Source organism: Gambusia affinis, linkage group LG11 (genome assembly GCF_019740435.1).
Source record: "Gambusia affinis linkage group LG11, SWU_Gaff_1.0, whole genome shotgun sequence".
In the NCBI taxonomy this organism is placed as follows: domain Eukaryota; kingdom Metazoa; phylum Chordata; class Actinopteri; order Cyprinodontiformes; family Poeciliidae; genus Gambusia; species Gambusia affinis.
Window position 1 is genome coordinate 29,220,332 of NC_057878.1, and position 18,776 is coordinate 29,239,107.

The 18,776-nt window shown below is 44.3% G+C and overlaps 1 protein-coding gene across 11 annotated transcripts in view; it reads right to left on the bottom strand.

Annotated features, from left to right (window-relative positions):
• mlphb (melanophilin b) overlaps window positions 1-18,776 on the bottom strand; it is a 43,734-nt gene that overhangs the window by 13,755 nt on the left and 11,203 nt on the right. For 9 of the 11 annotated variants that reach the window (XR_006372203.1, XM_044132562.1, XM_044132563.1 and 6 more), the window contains exons 1-4: window positions 10,136-14,064; window positions 6,975-7,134; window positions 2,948-3,169; window positions 1,259-1,398 (exon numbers count right to left, since the gene is read on the bottom strand). Coding sequence is in view for 10 of the 11 variants with exons in the window: in XM_044132562.1 (XP_043988497.1) it covers window positions 1,259-1,398; window positions 2,948-3,169; window positions 6,975-7,099 (487 nt within the window). In the remaining variant the exon portion in view is untranslated. Of the gene's footprint in view, window positions 1-1,258; window positions 1,399-2,947; window positions 3,170-6,974; window positions 7,135-9,591; window positions 9,678-10,135; window positions 14,065-16,677; window positions 17,452-18,776 lie in introns of those variants that run through there. The other 2 variants (XM_044132554.1, XM_044132555.1) reach the window with 2 other exon arrangements.

An 18,776-nucleotide genomic window follows, 5' to 3' on the forward strand; every position in this document is an offset into this window, starting at 1 on the left:
AAATCTGTTGTGTGAAAATCATTCCTCCCAGTTTGCCCAGTTTGACTGAAGGAGGTTTGGTGGCATGAAACGATGCATTTATCCTTCCATCAACCAAATATTTTATAACAAAACAACCTTAATTCAACCTAAAAAAGTATTTTATTTTTTGTTCTTGCTAAAGAAATACAGATGTGTGAAAAAGCATCAACACAAAATTATCCAACCCAACCAAGTGAAATGGGGGAAATAATTCTCCATAAATCTGATAACTGGTTGCTGCAGCAGCTGAGAGGTTCAGAGTCTTTAACATCATTGATGCACTGATGCTAATGCGCTAACACTGATGCTAACACTGATGCTAACGCGCTAACACTGATGCTAACGCGCTGTGTTCATGTTGATACCAAGACACATCTGAACTTTTCATACTTATTTAATGATCAGCCCTGGCTGTTCGTTCGTTGCCTTTTGCTCAATAAAGTTTCTTAGAAGAAAAAATAGAATGTGAGGAGAGGAAATGAAGCTTCACTCCTTTCAGAATAAGAGCATGAATGAAACATTTAAGAACAGTTGAGAACCAAAACTCCAACATGGATGTCAAACTTCGTTCATCTGACAGTTTATTAAACAGCCCAATAAATGAGTGATTTAGAGTTTAGGGGAAGCTAAATGTGCAAAACATTTTCAACATTTGCATAATACTAAAGCGCTACATGAACAGTTAGCTACGCTATGAGCAGATTAGCAGAAATGTTCCCACCACTGATAATACAGTTGACTGGGCTCAGTGGGAGTTCACTTCACATTTTTTCCTGGCAGCTTCCTGACAGTTTGCAGCTGCTGACTCTCAGCGAAGCCGTTCATTTTCTGGGGATTTCTCCTGCTCGGCTCAAACAGACTTCCCTGACTCCACGTCCGAGCTCTCTGGCTGCGGCAGATTGAACTTTTGACCAGCAGCAACTCCTCAGGGCTTCCAGAGGGAGAAGTGAAACAGATGGTCATTTGTTCACGTTTCCTCTGAAGGCCGTTATAACACTCTTGTGGTTTTAGATTATTTCCCTCCTCATGCGGCCATCTTGGACCTGGCAGCCATTCAGCAGCCACACTGTTTAACCTCTGAGCAGGTTTAGTGAATCAGTGGGAGCTTAATCTTTTAGCTAAGTGTTTTTAGAGTCAAGTGGTCACATGTTTACTCACTTCATGCAGATTTTGGAACAAAGATTTTAAGTCGGTCTTTGGCTGAGTTTCCTGTAGAGCAGATTAGTGGAGCTCTGACCTGTGGGGTCGCCGTGGGAGCGGCTGTGTTCCCCGCTCAGCCTCTTAAACAGAGATCGCATCACCTTGGCACTGCCGAAGCGCTTGAATCGGGCCCGGACGTTCTGATGGTACCACTCCAACGTACCGATCTTCAGAACCCTGGAGGAAAAACCAGCATTAGAAACACAAAACCAGCATTTCTGGAAGTTTCTGGGGGAGAAATGGAGCCGTGAACTGCTGGTGCAACATTTCAGAAAACAATAGCATGATGGAGCTGGAAGGAACTAAATGTATTCATTTTTATGACTGCAGAGTGAGCCGAACGCGTTACGTAAGGAGGAACCAGGATGTCAGTCATGTGCTTTTAATTCATCCTGAAAAAAACCAGGATCTGCTCACAGCTGCAGACATCAGGACAACGACACAGAAACGTCGTTAAAACGCTATGTATGCAAATTTGTTACATTTAGGCAGTTATATCCTTCAACATTCTGCACAAACTGTAAACAGAGAAATAGTAAAGAATATTTTTGTATTCTTAAACATCCCAGTGTGTTTCTAAAATATTTAATACAACAATAAACCTCAAACACATAGCTGGCTTTAGCTTCCACTAGCTTAAGCTGTTTAACTCATAGCTAGCTAAACTGAAAAGCTAATTTAGATTATATTAGTATGCTAAAACTCAATAAATTGAAAAGAGGCTAATTGCTAATAGCAACTAGCTAATAGCTCATAATGCTAACCACATAAACCAGGTCATCTACTGTTAGCAGCTAAACAAATTTCCTCAAAAAGCTAAGCTAGAATCTGATAGCATGAAGCTTAAGTCCATAAGCTAAATTACTGCTATCATGTAAATGCTAAGATTAAACCTTTGGTATTTTAAATCAGATGTAATTGTTGATTTTATTTGTTGTTATTGTTATGGTATTGTGTTAATGTGACTTTGTGTTTGTTTAATGCAGCTACAGATGGAAATTAGCATCTTGCTAAATCTGGTGTATTTGCAGAAATATTGTAGATTTATTAATATTCACTGACCCTCAAATTCAATAAATTCAAGTTCAAAGACAGCTAAGCTCTTTATCAAAGCTAAGCTACATAAGTTGTGCTAAATAGCTAAGCTAACTGAACTCTGCAAACAAAGCTAACTTTTAATCTTTAATTATTCCCTAGATTAGAAAATTAGTTTTTTTTTTAGCTTAAACATGTTTTAGTAGCTCTATTACATTAGCTCTGGTTTATCTCTTTGTAGACAATTGCTAATCATTATGATGTGTAACCATGGCAACAGTGCTAGCCAACAGCTGATGATGTCATCCAGGAAACGTGAAGCTGTAACATGGTGTCACTGACTGATTGTACGTCATGATGCTCAGCCTCAGGTCAAAACATTAAAACATTAAAACAAACGTCTCTGGTATGAAGCTCCAGATAATTTCCCAGTTAGAGTCTCAGCTGTGCAGCAAACAGAGACGAGAGGCATCGACCCGTAGAGAACAGCCGGGACCATAAAGACGGGTCGGGAGACGGTAAATCATGGATGTTCAATGAGCTGCAGAAATCTGCCTTGATATGAAACTTCAGTTTGTTCTCAGTGATTTCTGAGAAACTTTGACAAATCAGAGTCAGAAAGCTCAACAATGACATCTGAATGCTGAGCTGAGGGGAACAGAACCAGGAGGTTCCAGCTGGAGCGTTTTACCTGGCCAGGTGGCAGGACTCACACAGCCAGCCCTGCTCCCTCCTGCTGAAGCGGCTGCAGGAGCGGCAGACGTGAAGCTGGCAGTCCAAACACTGACGCTTGACGTTGAGCAGGAACCTGAAGGGCTGAAGGCAGCGGATGCAGTAGGACTCGGCCAGGCTGCTCCGGCTCCCCAGCAGCTCCCGCTTGGCGTCGTCTTTCTCTATTTTACTCTTCAGTTCGCTGGAAAACAACCAGAAGCTTCAACAACAAATCCTGATGTCTCCATGTTTTCAGTCAAAACTCAGTTTGCTTTTGTTGGGTTATTGGATTAGTCATGAGCAGTCAGTATCTAACTCACAGTTTGGACAACAGCCATACTGCAGTGGCTCAATCATGATCCCAACCTTTTCCATTAGTGAAATATCAACGTTACATAATTCAGTTTTCATCTGAACTTTGAAATACTTTATGTAAACAATGAAAACATTAAACTCCAAAAAAGTAACAATAGAATTTTAGTTGGTTTGATTGACTTAAACTCTCTTAAATTGTCTCTGCTTTGTGCAGGGTTTAGTTTGGATCCATGATTCTCTGCAGTGAGGTCGATCTCAGATACTGACTGCTCAGAACTGCCCCATGGAACCCCGGAGTGAAAAGTAGCTTCATCTCAGTGGGTTTATTCCACAGGGCTGAGCCTAGCATGATGCTAAGCTACGCTAACAGTGTCCAGCACAACTCAACCAGGGAAAGCAAACATTTCCTCCAAACTGTTGAATTCTTCCAAACTGCAGACATGAAGGCAGAGTGAGTTTCCTGATCGCAGCTTTTACAGCTGAATAAACAAACTGGACGACTGCAGATTATCCTTTCACTTATTTTTCTAACAAATAAGAGTTGATGAAAGGCAGAGGAAGAGTTTTTCTGGGAAGAAGTGGGATTACGTTGTTTTCACTCCTTCAACAATCAATCAAGTTTACAGAGAAACTGCAGAGCAGAAAACGTGTAAAAAAGCCTCTTTATCTTTGCACCGTCCTGCAGCCGTTCTGGTGCTGGATGACTTCACCGCCTCCAGCCGAATGTTTTCTGCTGCAGCGCTGAAAGTAAAGCGCCTGATTGGTGGAGAAGTTAAAGCCTCCCTCAGAGAGACGCTGGCTGCAGCGGAGAGGAAACTATTCAGATAACAAGCCCCAAATGTCCCGGCTGAGAAACGGGAATAAGAAAGTATTCCTGAAGGAACAGGGGAGTTTTATTACTTATTGAAGGCTTTTGTTTGGAGCATACTGGTTAAATTACAGCCCATATCACTGGGATCAGTGGGACATGGTTCAGGATCCCTCAACCCATCACACACACAGCTGCTTTGGTTTAAACTCTGAATGATTTAAAAGTAAAATTAGCTGAAAATTCTCAGTACTATTAAACTCCAAATCCCACAAATCTGGAGCGCAGGATTTCCTCCCACGGTTTCAGAGCAGAAAGCAACGAAGCCACCAGGAGGAGCTCAGGATGGGATCTGGTTCCCGCTCTGGAGGTCGCGACAAAACGCCGTTTAGATGCTCATTTCATCTGTTCTAGAGAGTTTAACTGACCGATGAAATAAACTCACTGAGTGAAAAGAGCAACGATGGGTTTAGCCACCGCTAACTACACAGCTAGCTTCGCTAACCCTGAGCTACATATGTAGCTCTGGGCTAATCATTTAGCTCGAAGCTAAAGGTTAACTTAATATTTATCTTTAAACTAAGTAGTTAGTTTGAAACTGTGACATTAATGAATGAATGAAAACTTGGTGAAATACGACTCATAAATGTGAAAACGGCTGAATTCAGTTTGAAGCTCCAGAACTGGAACCAGTCTGGCTGATAACTGAGGCCACTGGGTTCTTTAGATGATAAATTGTACCAAAAAGTTACATTTCTAATTTTCTTTGGTGAAATAAAGATTTAACTTCATGGTATGTGAACTAGTTTCTGCTTTCAGACGTTTGAACCCTGACCAGCCTCCATGTTTCTGCTGTTTGTGATTAACTGCAGTTTCTGCCTCACAGACCTGAGGAATCTGGACCAGCAGCCAGACGGTTTCTTTACTCTGCCTGACTGACAGTTTTACGATCCCAACTTCCAAACAAACCCAGGCTCTCAGAAACGGCTGGCTTCGCTGCAGCTTCTCCTCTTATCAGCATCACGGCAGAACTGATGGTTTCTCCCAGAAAAACAGGATTAATCTTCACCATCAGAGCCGATTCTGGTCCCACGAACTGAAACGGGTTTTATTTCATGGAAGGTTTTCATACAAAAATAAAGCTGTTACAGTATAATCGGTTTGTTATATTTTTATGACAAACACCATAAAAAATAGTTCTTCACCATTTTTATGGCGTTCCTCGTAAACATGGCGGAGCAGTTCCTGTTTTATGAAAGTAAATGAATAAAGTTTCAACGCCGTGAGGAAATTATGGCTATGAAACCAGAAATCATCGAGGTTCTGAAGATCCATGTTTTATGAGCCTTTCAGGCCACAGGTGATTAAAATAAGAAACGTTTTCTGTGAGCATGAAGTCATGACAGAAGTAAGTACACCCTTCAGCTGACAGAGCTCCGGGGTTGATTGGTCTGGGTCCGTTTGGAGGAATCGGGTCAGATCACTGATTAATATTATAAAAGTGATGATGATGAAGGAAATGTTCATGTTAAATGTTTCTGTGGTTATTTTGAATCTTATTAAACTCCAATAATTCCTCCTGATGTTTCAGTCTGACAGAATCAGACTGTCACTGTACTTTCTGTCACTGTGGGCCGAGCAGAACCTGTTTGGTTCTGTTCAAAACAGAAAAATAAGGAAATGTTTTGCCTCCTGTTGCTTTTTATTTCTCTCACCAAAGAACAACAAAAATATTTCAAACTGTGAACCAACATATTTGGTTTTCATTGCTGAGGTTTGGACACTTTTATGTGGAAACCACATGAAGATCAGAACCGGTTCAGAACCGCAGAGGAAGAAACAGCAGCAGCTTCACAGGAACAAACATTCAGATGGAAGCAAATAACTGCAGCAGAGCGCTAGCCAGGACCGCTAACAAAATGGCTGACAGTGAGGTCCTCTGCTGGCCCCGCCCCTCTGTCTATTTTGGGAGGTGAATCCTGGATCCAGAATGGTTCCAGAGGTCAGAGGTCACAGAAGTGAAGATGATAACATTAGCGAAGCCCTCAGTCGTCTGGCTATTTATTCCTTCTTAAGGTTTAATATTTCTTAGCTTCAGCAACCTTCCAGACAGTCAGGAGTTTGATTAGGGGGATTTGTTTATTTTCATTTTAATGAGGTCAGACACTGATGTTGGACAGGAAGGCTTGGTTCAGATTTCTGTTCTAAATCATTCTAAACATGTTCGCACATGTTGGAACAGGAAGTGAGCCGTCACCTTTTACCAACTCAACACGTCTTGGGTTGGTAAAAGGCTAAACTCCTGAACCACAGCCGAGCCCCAAGATCCTCCCTCCACCAAACTTTCCACTTCACACGATGCAGTCAGAGAAGTCGTGTTCTCCTCAAAGAGTTGAACCAGTTAAATAATGTGATGCTAATCGACTGTATTCCTGTCAACAGCTGCTGAAAACTAAATAACTAATTAACCTAAAATAATTAGTGATGATGGAAACACGTCCACCAACCCGCTGACAGCATAACTCATTTTATATTAAGCAGTTTTGGTAACTTTGAAGACATTTAGCACACTTAGCTTCAACTAAAGTAAAGTTTTCCAGCAATAATATTCTTGGCTGTTTTGTTGAATAAAGTTTGTTTGAAGTTTTGATTATTGACTTAAGAATTTTTAATTATTCAGAAGTTTATATTTATGTTGTGTCTTTGATTATGGAAGAATTTAGCGCTTTAGCATGAGCTTCAGCTAAATACCATGTTGTCATAACAGTTTAGCGTCAGCATAGCTAATGCTTATGATTAGTGCTTTGGCATTAGCGCAGCTAGCTTCTTAGCTAGTAGTTTCCTCCACTGGTCACTAATAATCAGAATTAATTTGTGAATTTACCCGAGCCGGTCCTCCTCCTTCTTCCGCAGGTCGAAGTCTCTCTGAACGACTTCCCACACGTGTCTGGCCTCTTCGTCTGTCAGTTTGGACAAATCCAGCTTCCTCCCCACAGTGGTGGTCGGCATGGTGGCAGAGAACAAAGATGGCCGACGGATAACACCTGAAAGACGACAGCAGGCCAAAAATGTTTCTTTGAGATTCAGTGAAGTAAACAAAGATTAAGTTATTATTACCAATCTGTGGAAGGAATGAAAACTCTGAATTTAAACCCCTAAAGGCTCAAATATCTGAATTTATCCACCAAACAGCCCTTAGCAGCTGGTTAAGTAGCAGACTTGAGGCAGAGAAACAGAGCAGAGCCACTGGGAGTCCATTCACCAACATTTAACAAACAGACAACCTACTTCCCAGGCCGTAGGTTTCAGCAGCAACAACTAAATCTGGTTAACATGGAGCTAACAGCATGTGGTTAACATGGAGCTAATGGCATGTGGCTAACATGGAGCTAACAGCATGTGGTTAACATGGAGCTAATGGCATGTGGCTAACATGGAGCTAACAGCATGTGGTTAACATGGAGCTAACAGCATGTGGCTAACATGGAGCTAACAGCCTGTGGAGCTAATGGCATGTGGCTAACATAGAGCTAACAGCATGCGGTTAACATGGAGCTAATGGCATGTGGCTAACATGGAGCTAACAGCCTGTGGTTAACATGGAGCTAACAGCATGTGGTTAACGTGGAGCTAATGGCATGTGGCTAACATGGAGCTAACAGCCTGTGGAGCTAACAGCATGTGGTTAACATGGAGCTAACAGCCTGTGGTTAACATGGAGCTAACGGCATGTGGCTAACACAGAGCTAACAGCCTGTGGTTAACATGGAGCTAACGGCATGTGGCTAACATAGAGCTAACAGCCTGTGGAGCTAATGGCATGTGGCTAACATGGAGCTAACAGCATGCGGTTAACATGGAGCTAATGGCATGTGGCTAACATGGAGCTAACAGCCTGTGGTTAACATGGAGCTAACAGCATGTGGTTAACATGGAGCTAACGGCATGTGGCTAACATGGAGCTAACAGCCTGTGGAGCTAACAGCATGTGGTTAACATGGAGCTAACAGCCTGTGGCTAACATAGAGCTAACGGCATGTGGCTAACATAGAGCTAATGGCATGTGGCTAACATGGAGCTAACAGCATGTGGCTAACATGGAGCTAACGGCATGTGGCTAACATAGAGCTAACAGCCTGTGGTTAACATGGAGCTAACGGCATGTGGCTAACATGGAGCTAACAGCATGTGGCTAACATAGAGCTAACAGCCTGTGGTTAACATGGAGCTAACGGCATGTGGCTAACATAGAGCTAACGGCATGTGGCTAACATAGAGCTAACAGCCTGTGGTTAACATGGAGCTAACGGCATGTGGCTAACATAGAGCTAACAGCCTGTATTTCCCATATTTCCCGGGACATGTCTGTATTTTTTAGAATATTTTTAGAAAGGGATATTTTTAGAAAGTGAGGAAATGTCCTGTTTTTTCGTGGTGTCTCTCCCCCCCCGGTCCAACGTGTCGTGGTGTCGCCGTTTGTATATATCATCAAAATAATATATATTAGCAAATACGGTTAATTTCTGAGCCCCTCTAAAATCACATTTGTATAAATCTAGATCTAACATCAAACTTCTAAAGTGCATACTTTTATTGTTTTATCCCCTCCATAATGGTCTCTTCTGGAACCTTTAAAAGGTGCTCAGGTCCCTGGGGGATCTTTTAGCCTGAACACCCAGCAGAGGAAGGCAGAGTAAAGCCAGATGTACACAAAGCCTGCAAACGTCTTTCAGTTCATTTCAAACATAAATCTATTATCCATTTGTTTGTTTTATTTCACAGGACAGCAGCATCTGAGCAGACTGTGAATTAAACACAATCAATCAATAACGTCAGTCTGTTTGTACTCGTTTCATTTATCATTCGATACACATTTTAAATGTTTCCAGCCAATCATGAAGAGCTTCATTCTAAAACTGAACAGGAGAGGAAATCTGAGAAACAAAACAGAAAATTTAAACAAGTTGAAAAATTTGACCTTTTGAAAAGTCAAAGGTCAAGACAATGAACCAGCACAGCTGCTTGGAAAGGTTCTGTCTAGGAACAAGATGGCTGCCAGACTGAGGTCAGCAGAGCAAAGACTTCTGGGATAATTTCCTCTGGAGACCAAGATGGAGGAAACCACACGCAGCAGAGCTGCTGTGAAGCACGGCGGTGGAGGTGTGATGGTTTGGGATCTGGGTCCAAACAGCAGCAGATCTGAATGACTGAAACAAAGAGATTCAAGGTGCTGCAATGGCCTAGTCAAAGTCCAGGCCTCTGCCTGACTGGTAATCTGAGCAGAACCTGAATGGACCAGCGCTCCTCCACTAAGGGTGTCCTTACTTTTTCACACTCTGCTCCTGCAGGTAGCCTCAGATCTGTTCCACAGACGCTGAGAGATTTAGAACTGGAGCCGCCTGGTGGACGGGGTGTTCTTACTGTCCTGTGGCGTCTCCATGTCCAGTTTGCAGGACTAATCAAATCTGGGCTATTTTGGCCTCAGAGGGAAACAGACTCACATGGTCTTCTAATCTGACAGGATGAAGGCTCTCCTCCTCCTCATCCTCCTCAGCAGGCAGAAAGCAGCAGGCATCCCATAATACTCCTGCTAGGCACAGAAACTTCAACTGATTTCAGGTGGAACTGCTGCGTGTTTACAGGTGGGAACATCCTGGCTTCTGATTGGTTAGCAGAGCAAACAGTTTATTAGACACTTCATGTTTCAAACTGATGAAAGGATCTTTCTGTGGAGCTGAAATCCTGCAGGAAACTCAGAGAAACTCAGAGAAACTCAGAGAAACTCACATGATTCACTAATGGAAAACCTGCTGCTGCTCCACCGACTGGGACGGATTAAAGTAAACCGACTGAGACGGAGGAGACACGGAGACACGGAGACACAGAGACACGGAGACACAGAGACACGGAGACACAGAGACACGGAGACACGGAGACACGGAGACACGGAGACACGGAGACACGGAGACACGGAGACACGGAGACACGGAGACACAGAGACACGGAGACACGGAGACACAGAGGATCATTGTATTGCAGACTCACCTGGTTTCCTCCTGCAGCTCTGATCGCGTTGACAGAAACTCCTCTGGTCAGGTGGAGGTCAGTGGAGGTCAGGCGGAGCTTCTCGCAGGACAGGAAGTGTTGCCAGGTGAGGTCAGCCGTCCTCTGCAGGTTTCTGTCGGCTCGGCGCCGTCAGTCTGGATTTAAACTCTGGGTCACATGACTGGACCCAAGCAGGCAGAGCTGGCTGCTGATTGGCTGCTGCTGACTGGGCCCAGATGGGGCCCACTTCATCAGAACCGCTCAGAGAAACTTCAAACTGAGGATTCATTTCATCTGATTTCTGTTCTGATTCTGCTGGAAATTAAACGATTTGCTGCAAAACTCAGCTGGAAACTGGATCAGAACCTTTGAAATATTCTCGGGATAAAAACTGGAGCTGCACCGATCGCAGATTTCTGATCGATACCAATAATTTTGTCTGCAATGTTTCTAAATGTAGCAAGAAAGTTGCTGATTTGTTAGCAATGGAGCAGCTACTGTTAGCGGTTAGCTGCAGACCGACCCGGTGGGCCGGTCCGTCAGTCCGACCCGGTGGGCCGGTCCGTCAGTCCGACCCGGTGGGCCGGTCCGTCAGTCCGACCCGGTGGGCCGGTCCGTCAGTCCAACCTCTCACTGCAGAGCAGAAAAGTCGATTCTGAAACCTTTACTGGGGAAGATCCGATCCCACAACATCTGGACCTTCAGAACCAGCTCTGATGTCCGTCCAGGTTGAGAGCAACACTGATGATGTCATCATGTCACAGACAGGGTCAATAGGTCACGAACAGGACCTTCCATTAGGTCATGGGTCAGAGGTCGGGCCCTCCGTTGATCTGAATGTTTGGCTCATGTTCACTTCTGACCTGCAGATGTTTTAGGTTTCTTTCTCTCTGTCCTGATGTGGACCTGCCTGACTGTGACCTTTGACCCCTGACCTGTAGATGTGGATGAAGTGATGAGTTTTTGTTTTCGTGCTCAGACCATTAGAGGCTGCAGCTTTAGCACACTGACATGCTGTTGCCATGGAAACACTGAAGGACTGAACTTTGGTTCTGACAGTAACAAAAGTTCAGATTATGAAACCCAAATGCAGAGAAAAGTTTGATCATCTGTTAATTAATATGTCCACAAAACACAAACACATAAAATGTTTTTTTAAATTTTAAATTACACTTTTATAAGAAAGTCATTGGAACAGAAATCTGTTTCTGAATCCTACAACCTGAAAACTCCCGTCTGAAGCCGACAGAGCAGCTGAGGACGCGCTTACGAAACCACCAGATGACGCAAAACAAGAAACTTTCTCCGCTGGCTCAGAAACATCCAACCAGATAGAAGAGAGCTGCAGCTCTCCAGTTCCTCCTGAATCCGCTTCATGTTTTCCCAGAGCTCCGGCCGTGTGACCAGGACAGAAACACACTTCAGGCCTTAACCTTTTAACTGCCTTACTTCCATCTGCACGGGTCTATAGAGCTACAGAAACAGAACCGGTTCAAACGGCCGGAGATGAGAAGACCAGAACCAGAACCACAACCACAACCAGAAACGGTCCAGGAATCAGGCTGACAAAGGAAGGGGAGCTGAAAACGGGCCGCTGGTACCAGACCAGAACATCAGAACCCGGTACCACACCAGAACCAGCTGGCAGTAACCGTGTTTCTCCTAACAGCTGCTTGTGAAGCGTAACAGTGGCAGAAATCATGACAAAGTTAAAATAATCCAATTAGTGCTAACAAGCTAACAGGTTACTGATGATTTCTGTCCGTTGCCATGTCGACGGAACCTCATGTGGTCGTCATGGAAACAGCAGGCCACATGTCACCCAGCAGCTTCTAAATTCACATGTGAATAACTTTGTTTATGTGACTAAATTACGAACATGGCGCCATCATGACCACTTCCTGTCACTCTCTTCTTCTTCACTCTCCTGTTGATCAGATGATCAGAGTGACACAAAAAAGTGTTCAATCGCTATTTTTGATACACTCAGAAGAAACCACTTCATCCTAACATTTGTTTCCAATTTGACTTTTTTTCCATTAAGTAAATTTATTTTTGTGGTTCCAGTTCACACATCTGTATCGTCGATGTCAGCACAGCTACAGAGGCACACAGGAAGAACAACCATGACACATTCACTCATACCAAAGGTAATCTGGACATCAATTAACGCAACCGTCATGTTTATGGAGTGAGGAACCCGGAGTACCCAGAAAGAACCCTCAGGGAGAACAGGCACAGACCTACGGCTCTCCAAGCTAACCACATACAAAGCTAACTGTATGCTAATGATCTTTCTGCAGGTTAGCTAACTGATGATCAGTTAATTCAAGCCAATACATAATTTTAAGCTAGTTAATAGGAATATTAATGTTGCTACAACCTTTACTAGTTAGATAATAGCAGTAATAAACCTGCAATAAACTGCTGCGTTCCTCACTTTAAATCTATTGCCACAACAGAGAGAGGATGTTGGATGAATGTTGGATGCATGTTGGATGCATGTTGGATTTTTCCTCTGCTTTGTTCACTGAGATCAAAAGCTTTTCATCTGAATAATGAACTGATCTTCCTTCTCTCTCATGTTTGCTGTTCGCTGCAGAAACAAACTGGATTCGATGTCAGTTATTATAATAAACTTTGTTTCTTCACGACGGCGTTGAGGTTTGTTTATTCCACCTGAAAATATCTGCTCAGCCTGTTGGCTCGGCAACGTTTCCCATCCCTGTTTTCTGCCTGAACAGATGCAAAATGTTAATGAGAGGAACTAAATGTTTACTTCATCTGTGAACTATTTACTGCTCCTCTACATTAAACAGGATTGTTTCAAAGTCCCAGAGCCAAACTGGGATGCTGCAAAAACAAAACCCTAAATCCAGCCAACAACATTCCACATCCACTTCAACTGAATCTAATTCTTTCAAAACTTTTGACTTCGTTCAGTTCGTTCAGTTCCTACCGACTCACAGTAGGATTCATGAGTCATGAAACGTTCTGCTGTTCAGATTACTCAGCCGTATGAAAACATATGACCTTACACAACATTAAACTTCTACTTGATTGTTCAAGTCTTCAAATGTTTCAGCTTTAGCTCCAATCTCCAATCTAACACGTCTAGCTTCACAACCAAAGTGGTAAAAATGAGAAGCAGAACGAGGAAACAGGAAGTCTAATGACTTTCTCATTCTCCTTATATCAATTAAAAAGGTCATTTGAGCAACCTTCAGGCAGTTTTTTTTACAGTGCAAGCGTGAATTTCTCCAAAAACAAACATAAATGTAAAGAGCATGTAGAATGAACACACGCTGCAGTTCAATGCTCTGACTGCGAGGAGCTTTTATCCTCAGGAAGCGACTATAAAAGTATTTTTTCGTCACCAATCAAAGCAAATCTTTACTGTCCTGATCCGACTCCCCCCTGCAGGACGGCGTTCTGCTCCGGTTCTGGTTTTTACTGCAGCAGCAGCTCTTTAATGGGAATCCCCCGTTTTACTGGGAACCCAACGGCTGTGAAACACATCTGGCCATAATGCAGTTTTTAATGTAAGATGTGTTTGGAGCAGAAGACAAAGAGCTTATAGAGGAAAGCTGAAGGCCGTTCTGCACGGAGCAGGAAAAAATAGATTCTGTCAAAGATTTTGTGTTTTAGTGTGAAACAGAAACCATCTGGAAACGTCTCAGTTTCATTTTATATTCTATCTCTTCATATTATGAGACTCTTTCTATAAACACATCAGACTCCCACCAACATGCAGGTTTCACTGCCACCAAACCAGAACCACCAAATCCATGTCAGCACCCACAGTAGCAGATAATGCTAATGTCAGCACCCACAGTAGCAGCTAATGCTAATGTCAGCACCCACAGTAGCAGATAATGCTAATGTCAGCACCCACAGTAGCAGATAATGCTAATGTCAGCACCCACAGTAGCAGCTAATGCTAACATCAACACCCACAGTAGCAGCTAATGCTAATGTCAGCACCCACAGTAGCAGCAAATGCTAATGTCAGCATCTACAGTAGCAAGTAATGCTAACGTCAACCTGAAGAGTAGCAGCTAACATTTGCATCTACAATAGCAGCTAACTCTTAGGTTAGTATCTGCAGTGGCTGCTAATGCTAATGTTAGCGTCCTCTTCTCTAGAGAAGCTCTATGAATAATCAGGGTTTTGTAAAAATATGGAAAGATGAATTGATAGAAAATCACTGCATCCCGATTAAGAAACTACAGATTGAAAGATTAAAAACTAGAAATATTTTGTTTTTCAGCTCAAATATTTGTTTATTCGGTAATTTAGCAGCAAAGGGCCTTTTGACTTGAACATGTTGCTGATTTTGTTGATCTGTGTTTAATTGCAGTTCCACTAGTTTAAAGAAATGCAGAATAAATGTGTATTTTCTCGTAATGGAACCATGTAACAGTAACTGGCAGGGAAGCATTTAAAGGATGGACATGCTTGACAGGAATATCTTTTTAAGAAACCAGAGCTGTTGTCTAAACCGACTCGTCTCCTTCTGAAGCTAATCACAGCGTAATGACAGACATGGCCTCTGGGGGCAGCACGTCCCCCTTTGCCGCTGCGCCTCGGCTCCCCCTGCTGCAGACCAGTGGAGGTTAAAGGTCACCTTCCTCAGCTCATGAAGCATCAGCGGCGACTCGGGGCGCTGACATGTCCAGGATCGGGGCTCGCCGCCCCGTCCTGTAATCTGACTTCCTGCCTCCTCTGCGTGACGCCGCGCTGGCTACGAACGCAGCAGGACTGTTCGCCTGATGAGCAGAAATTACTAGCAGATGTGAAACACGCTTACTCATTTCTCCCAAATCATGGAAATTATATGTTCTCAAGGTAAACACAGCTCTGAGAGCGGGATGGAAAAGTCAACGCTCTGGGTGAGTCAGCTCATAAACATCTTCCAGGCGGCTGCAGAGCAAACCTCCCCACCTCTAAATCATCCACCGCTGCACTCACAGCTTCATGTTTCACCGCTTGGGGTTATTGTTTCAGGGTTTTCATTTAGCTCCACTTTCTGTTCCTGCCTCACTTCCTGTTTTATTTTGAAGGTCTGGTTCTTTTATTCATCATTTCAAAGGTGAAATTTTCAACTTGCATGTTTGAAAAGTGAGCTGGAGCGATTCCTGAAATCTGATTTAGGAACTGACATCTGACCATCAACAAGCTGAAAATCCAATATGGCTGCCACTCAGACAGTGAAAGCCGCAGTAGTAAACTGTTTTTGTACTTCGGATGATTCATTTGTGATCAGAGGCCCCCCGCGGGGCTTAGGGGCCCACCAGGATCCAGCTGAAGTCCTGTTGCTCCTGATGGTCCGTTGGACCCGGTTCTACTGGAACCAGAACTCCACCATCTGCTCCACCTGCATCTGCTGTGGTTCTGAGTCAAACCAACCTGTTCCCCTCCTGGCCTGTGGGGGCGCTGCACCAACAACCACTGAAGGAAACCACACAAAAACCTCTGAAGACACTGAGAGCAACTTCCTTCTTCACCAGATGGAAACAAGATGGAGGCGTCAGATTTTAGTGTTGGAGGATTTCTCTTTAGTCTTTGGCTGAAGACCAGGAGACATTTCTGCTGCTAGCGCTAGGCTAGCACGTTAGCTTTGGTTGGATTTACCCAGAATGCCCTGCGCTGTAGTCCAGGGCATTCTGGAGGTCAGAGGTCAAGTAGCGTTGAGTTGATGTTGAGCGGCGTTTTACTCTGAAACTTCCTGTTTTTGTGTTGATCCTGTTCTTCTTCTTCATGTTTGGACCACGGTGCTCCATCGTTTCCATCTCAGCGCCATGTTGGCTTCAATCTACCGTCAGCATGTCCGAGTTCCTGTGGCGTTGCCATGGCAGCCGGCTAATAGATGCAGGCTGTCCGTCAAAGAGCCTTCAAAGGCGGCCATTGTTCAGGAACCTTGGTGAGTCAGAAAGTAAGCCGAGGAGCGGAGGTTGGGGGGGCGGGGGGGGGCTCTGTGGCTGCAGCTGGCAGAACCAGAGGGAGATGTGATGCATCAGGAGCTGGAGAGACTTCCAGTCTCTGAACCTGAACAGGAGCCAGACGGACGTCATGGCCAACGCCGGAACAAACCGTATTTCAGTCACAAAGCGCTTTACTGTTGTTAAATCAGAGAAGCGTTTCTGTGAGTCGCAGTGGGCGAGGCGAAGGTGTGGTCGCTTGTTTCCATGTAGGAAGAGGAGCAGCAGCCTTCGTCGGCCGGCCATGGGAAAAAACAAGCCAGGGAACGGACCGGTTTCCAAACCAGAGCGGTTCTGGAAATATGTGTTCACCACGTGACGGGCCTCAGAGCCGATTCCCTCCAAGAGCCTCGTTAAGAAGAGCCCGGCTCAGACCCACGATCCTCCGCCCACAAACAGCGGAGGAACCACAAGTTTACATACACCCTGGAAAAACACATTTTCTCTGTGTTCAATCAGAACCAAACTTCTCTGGCTTCAGATTATTTCTATTCACTCAAAGTCAGAAAATCAGGAAGAACATTTTCAGTTGAGTTTCTCTGAGCTCAGAAGTTTACATACCTTTGGTCAGAATCCAGGAGGATTGTCTTCAACTGTCTGATTCGGGTCAGATGTTCTGGGTTTTCTGCCTGACATTTCTCCCTGTAGTTTGCTGGAGTTCTGGTCCATTCCTCCGGACAGAACCGGTAGAACCGGGTCGGGTTTGTAGAACCTCTGGATGTGAAGCTCATTGTCCTTCTGGAGTTTTAACTTCCTCATGATTTCTTCAGATGTTGCTTCAGTATTTCCACATAATCTTCTTTCCTCTGATTCCATCTGGATTCTGCAGCGCACCGGTTCCTCCTGCAGCAAAACAACCCCACAGCATCATGCTGCCACCACCACACTTCAGTTAGGACGGTCCAATCCTCTTCCAGATGTATGCATGGTCATTATGTCCAAACGGTCCCACTGGCTTCTTCTTCGCTGAGCGGCCTTTCAGGCCCGATTCGCTGGATAAAGACTGTCTCTGGTTCCGGGTCAGTCTGGACGGTTTGGACCAGAACCGTCCGTCCTGAGCAGGACATGTCCTCTGCGAGCCCAGAACCGCCTCACGTCCACCAGAGTCTCAGAAACTTCCTCTGACTTGTTTCAACTGGAATCCATTCAGAACCTGATCCAGAACCGAGTGTGAATGAAGACGGTTTGGGCTTTTATCACGTTCTCTCACCGGTTTATTAATCAGAGCCGCGGTTCCGGCAGCGTCTCCTCCTGCTCTGTCTGTCACCTGTTCTGGTTCTGGTTGGACCCGGCCAGGATGCAGCTCTCCTGTGCATCGTCTCCTGCTGCGTTCGCCTGCGAATGAGTAAAAAGTTCAAACTTGACTTTTTTACAGGCGACCAGTCAGAAAAATGAATTTTCGTCCCTAAAGTCCATGTGTCTGTGAACCTGGAGTCTCTGGCAGAGCAGAAAATTAAAACCTAGTTTTGTTTTCAGTTTTTTCATGCTTTCCAATCGGTTAGGTATCCATACTAGTTTTGAACTGTTGCCTTAAAGTTGTTGCTGCAGAAATGCTAAACAAGCTCACAGACCTCCAGCTGAATCCACCATTTTTATTGACTTTCTGTAGTGAAAGTCCAGATTTGGGTGTAAATGTTCTGACATCAGTGGGGCTTCCTGACGAACGCTGCAGCCTTCTGACTGGCTTCGTTCACCAGACGTGTTGAGTCGTGTTCTGGATCCAACATGTCCGCCCGGATGCTCCCGTTACCGACGTTTTAATCAGTAAAACCTTTCTGCACCGCTACATTATCATATCTCTGCTAACAAACTACAAAAATGGCCGACCGGGATTCAAGTGAAACGCACTGTGACCTGGAGGGGGCGGAGTCTGAAGCGTCTCATTTACATTTAAAGGCACGGCACCAAAACGAGTTGCTCTCAGATACAGCTGAGGTCAAAGGTCAAAGGGGAGCCTGAGATCAACCAAAACATGGAAGGTCAGCTTTGGCTAGACCACAACTGGAGGATTTAGAGCACATATGTCAGAGTCAAGGCCCGCGGGCCACATCCGGCCCGCGAGAAGATTTTTTACGGCCCCTGGGATGATCTTGATTTATTATTAGAACCGGCCCGCAGACCGCAGCAAGCCGGCACCCCGTCTGAAAAAAAATATCTTCCTTATTTGAACTGTAAGTAGTTCTTTAAATGTTCTGTGAGATGATGTACTTACCCATGTATCCATAACAACCGGAACTTTCAATATCCACCAAGTTATTGCCGAAATATACCGTCTATTAAACGAGTGCCCCCCGGATTAATTATACTCTCTGCAGCTGCAGTTGCGAAATTACCGTATTAACCCGATACTTGCTGGAAAGTGCAACGTCTCCCCTTTCAGAAACCGTTGGAAATTTTCCACTTAGCGCTACGTGTGGCGGAATTACGGTACTGCAAATTTAGTTGTGTCGCCGGCGACACGTCCGGTCTAGAAGGGTTATTAGCACAGCAGTCGTCAGCATAACTGTAAAATTAACTTTCAGATACCCATCAAAATGGCAAAAGGAAGGTGGACACTGAGAACCGGGGTTTCAAACAAGGTTTAGAGTTTATATTTAGAGTTTTACTCAGTTCAAGTTTAAAAGTTAAAGTTTAATATTTGTTTTCACTGCATGTTACTT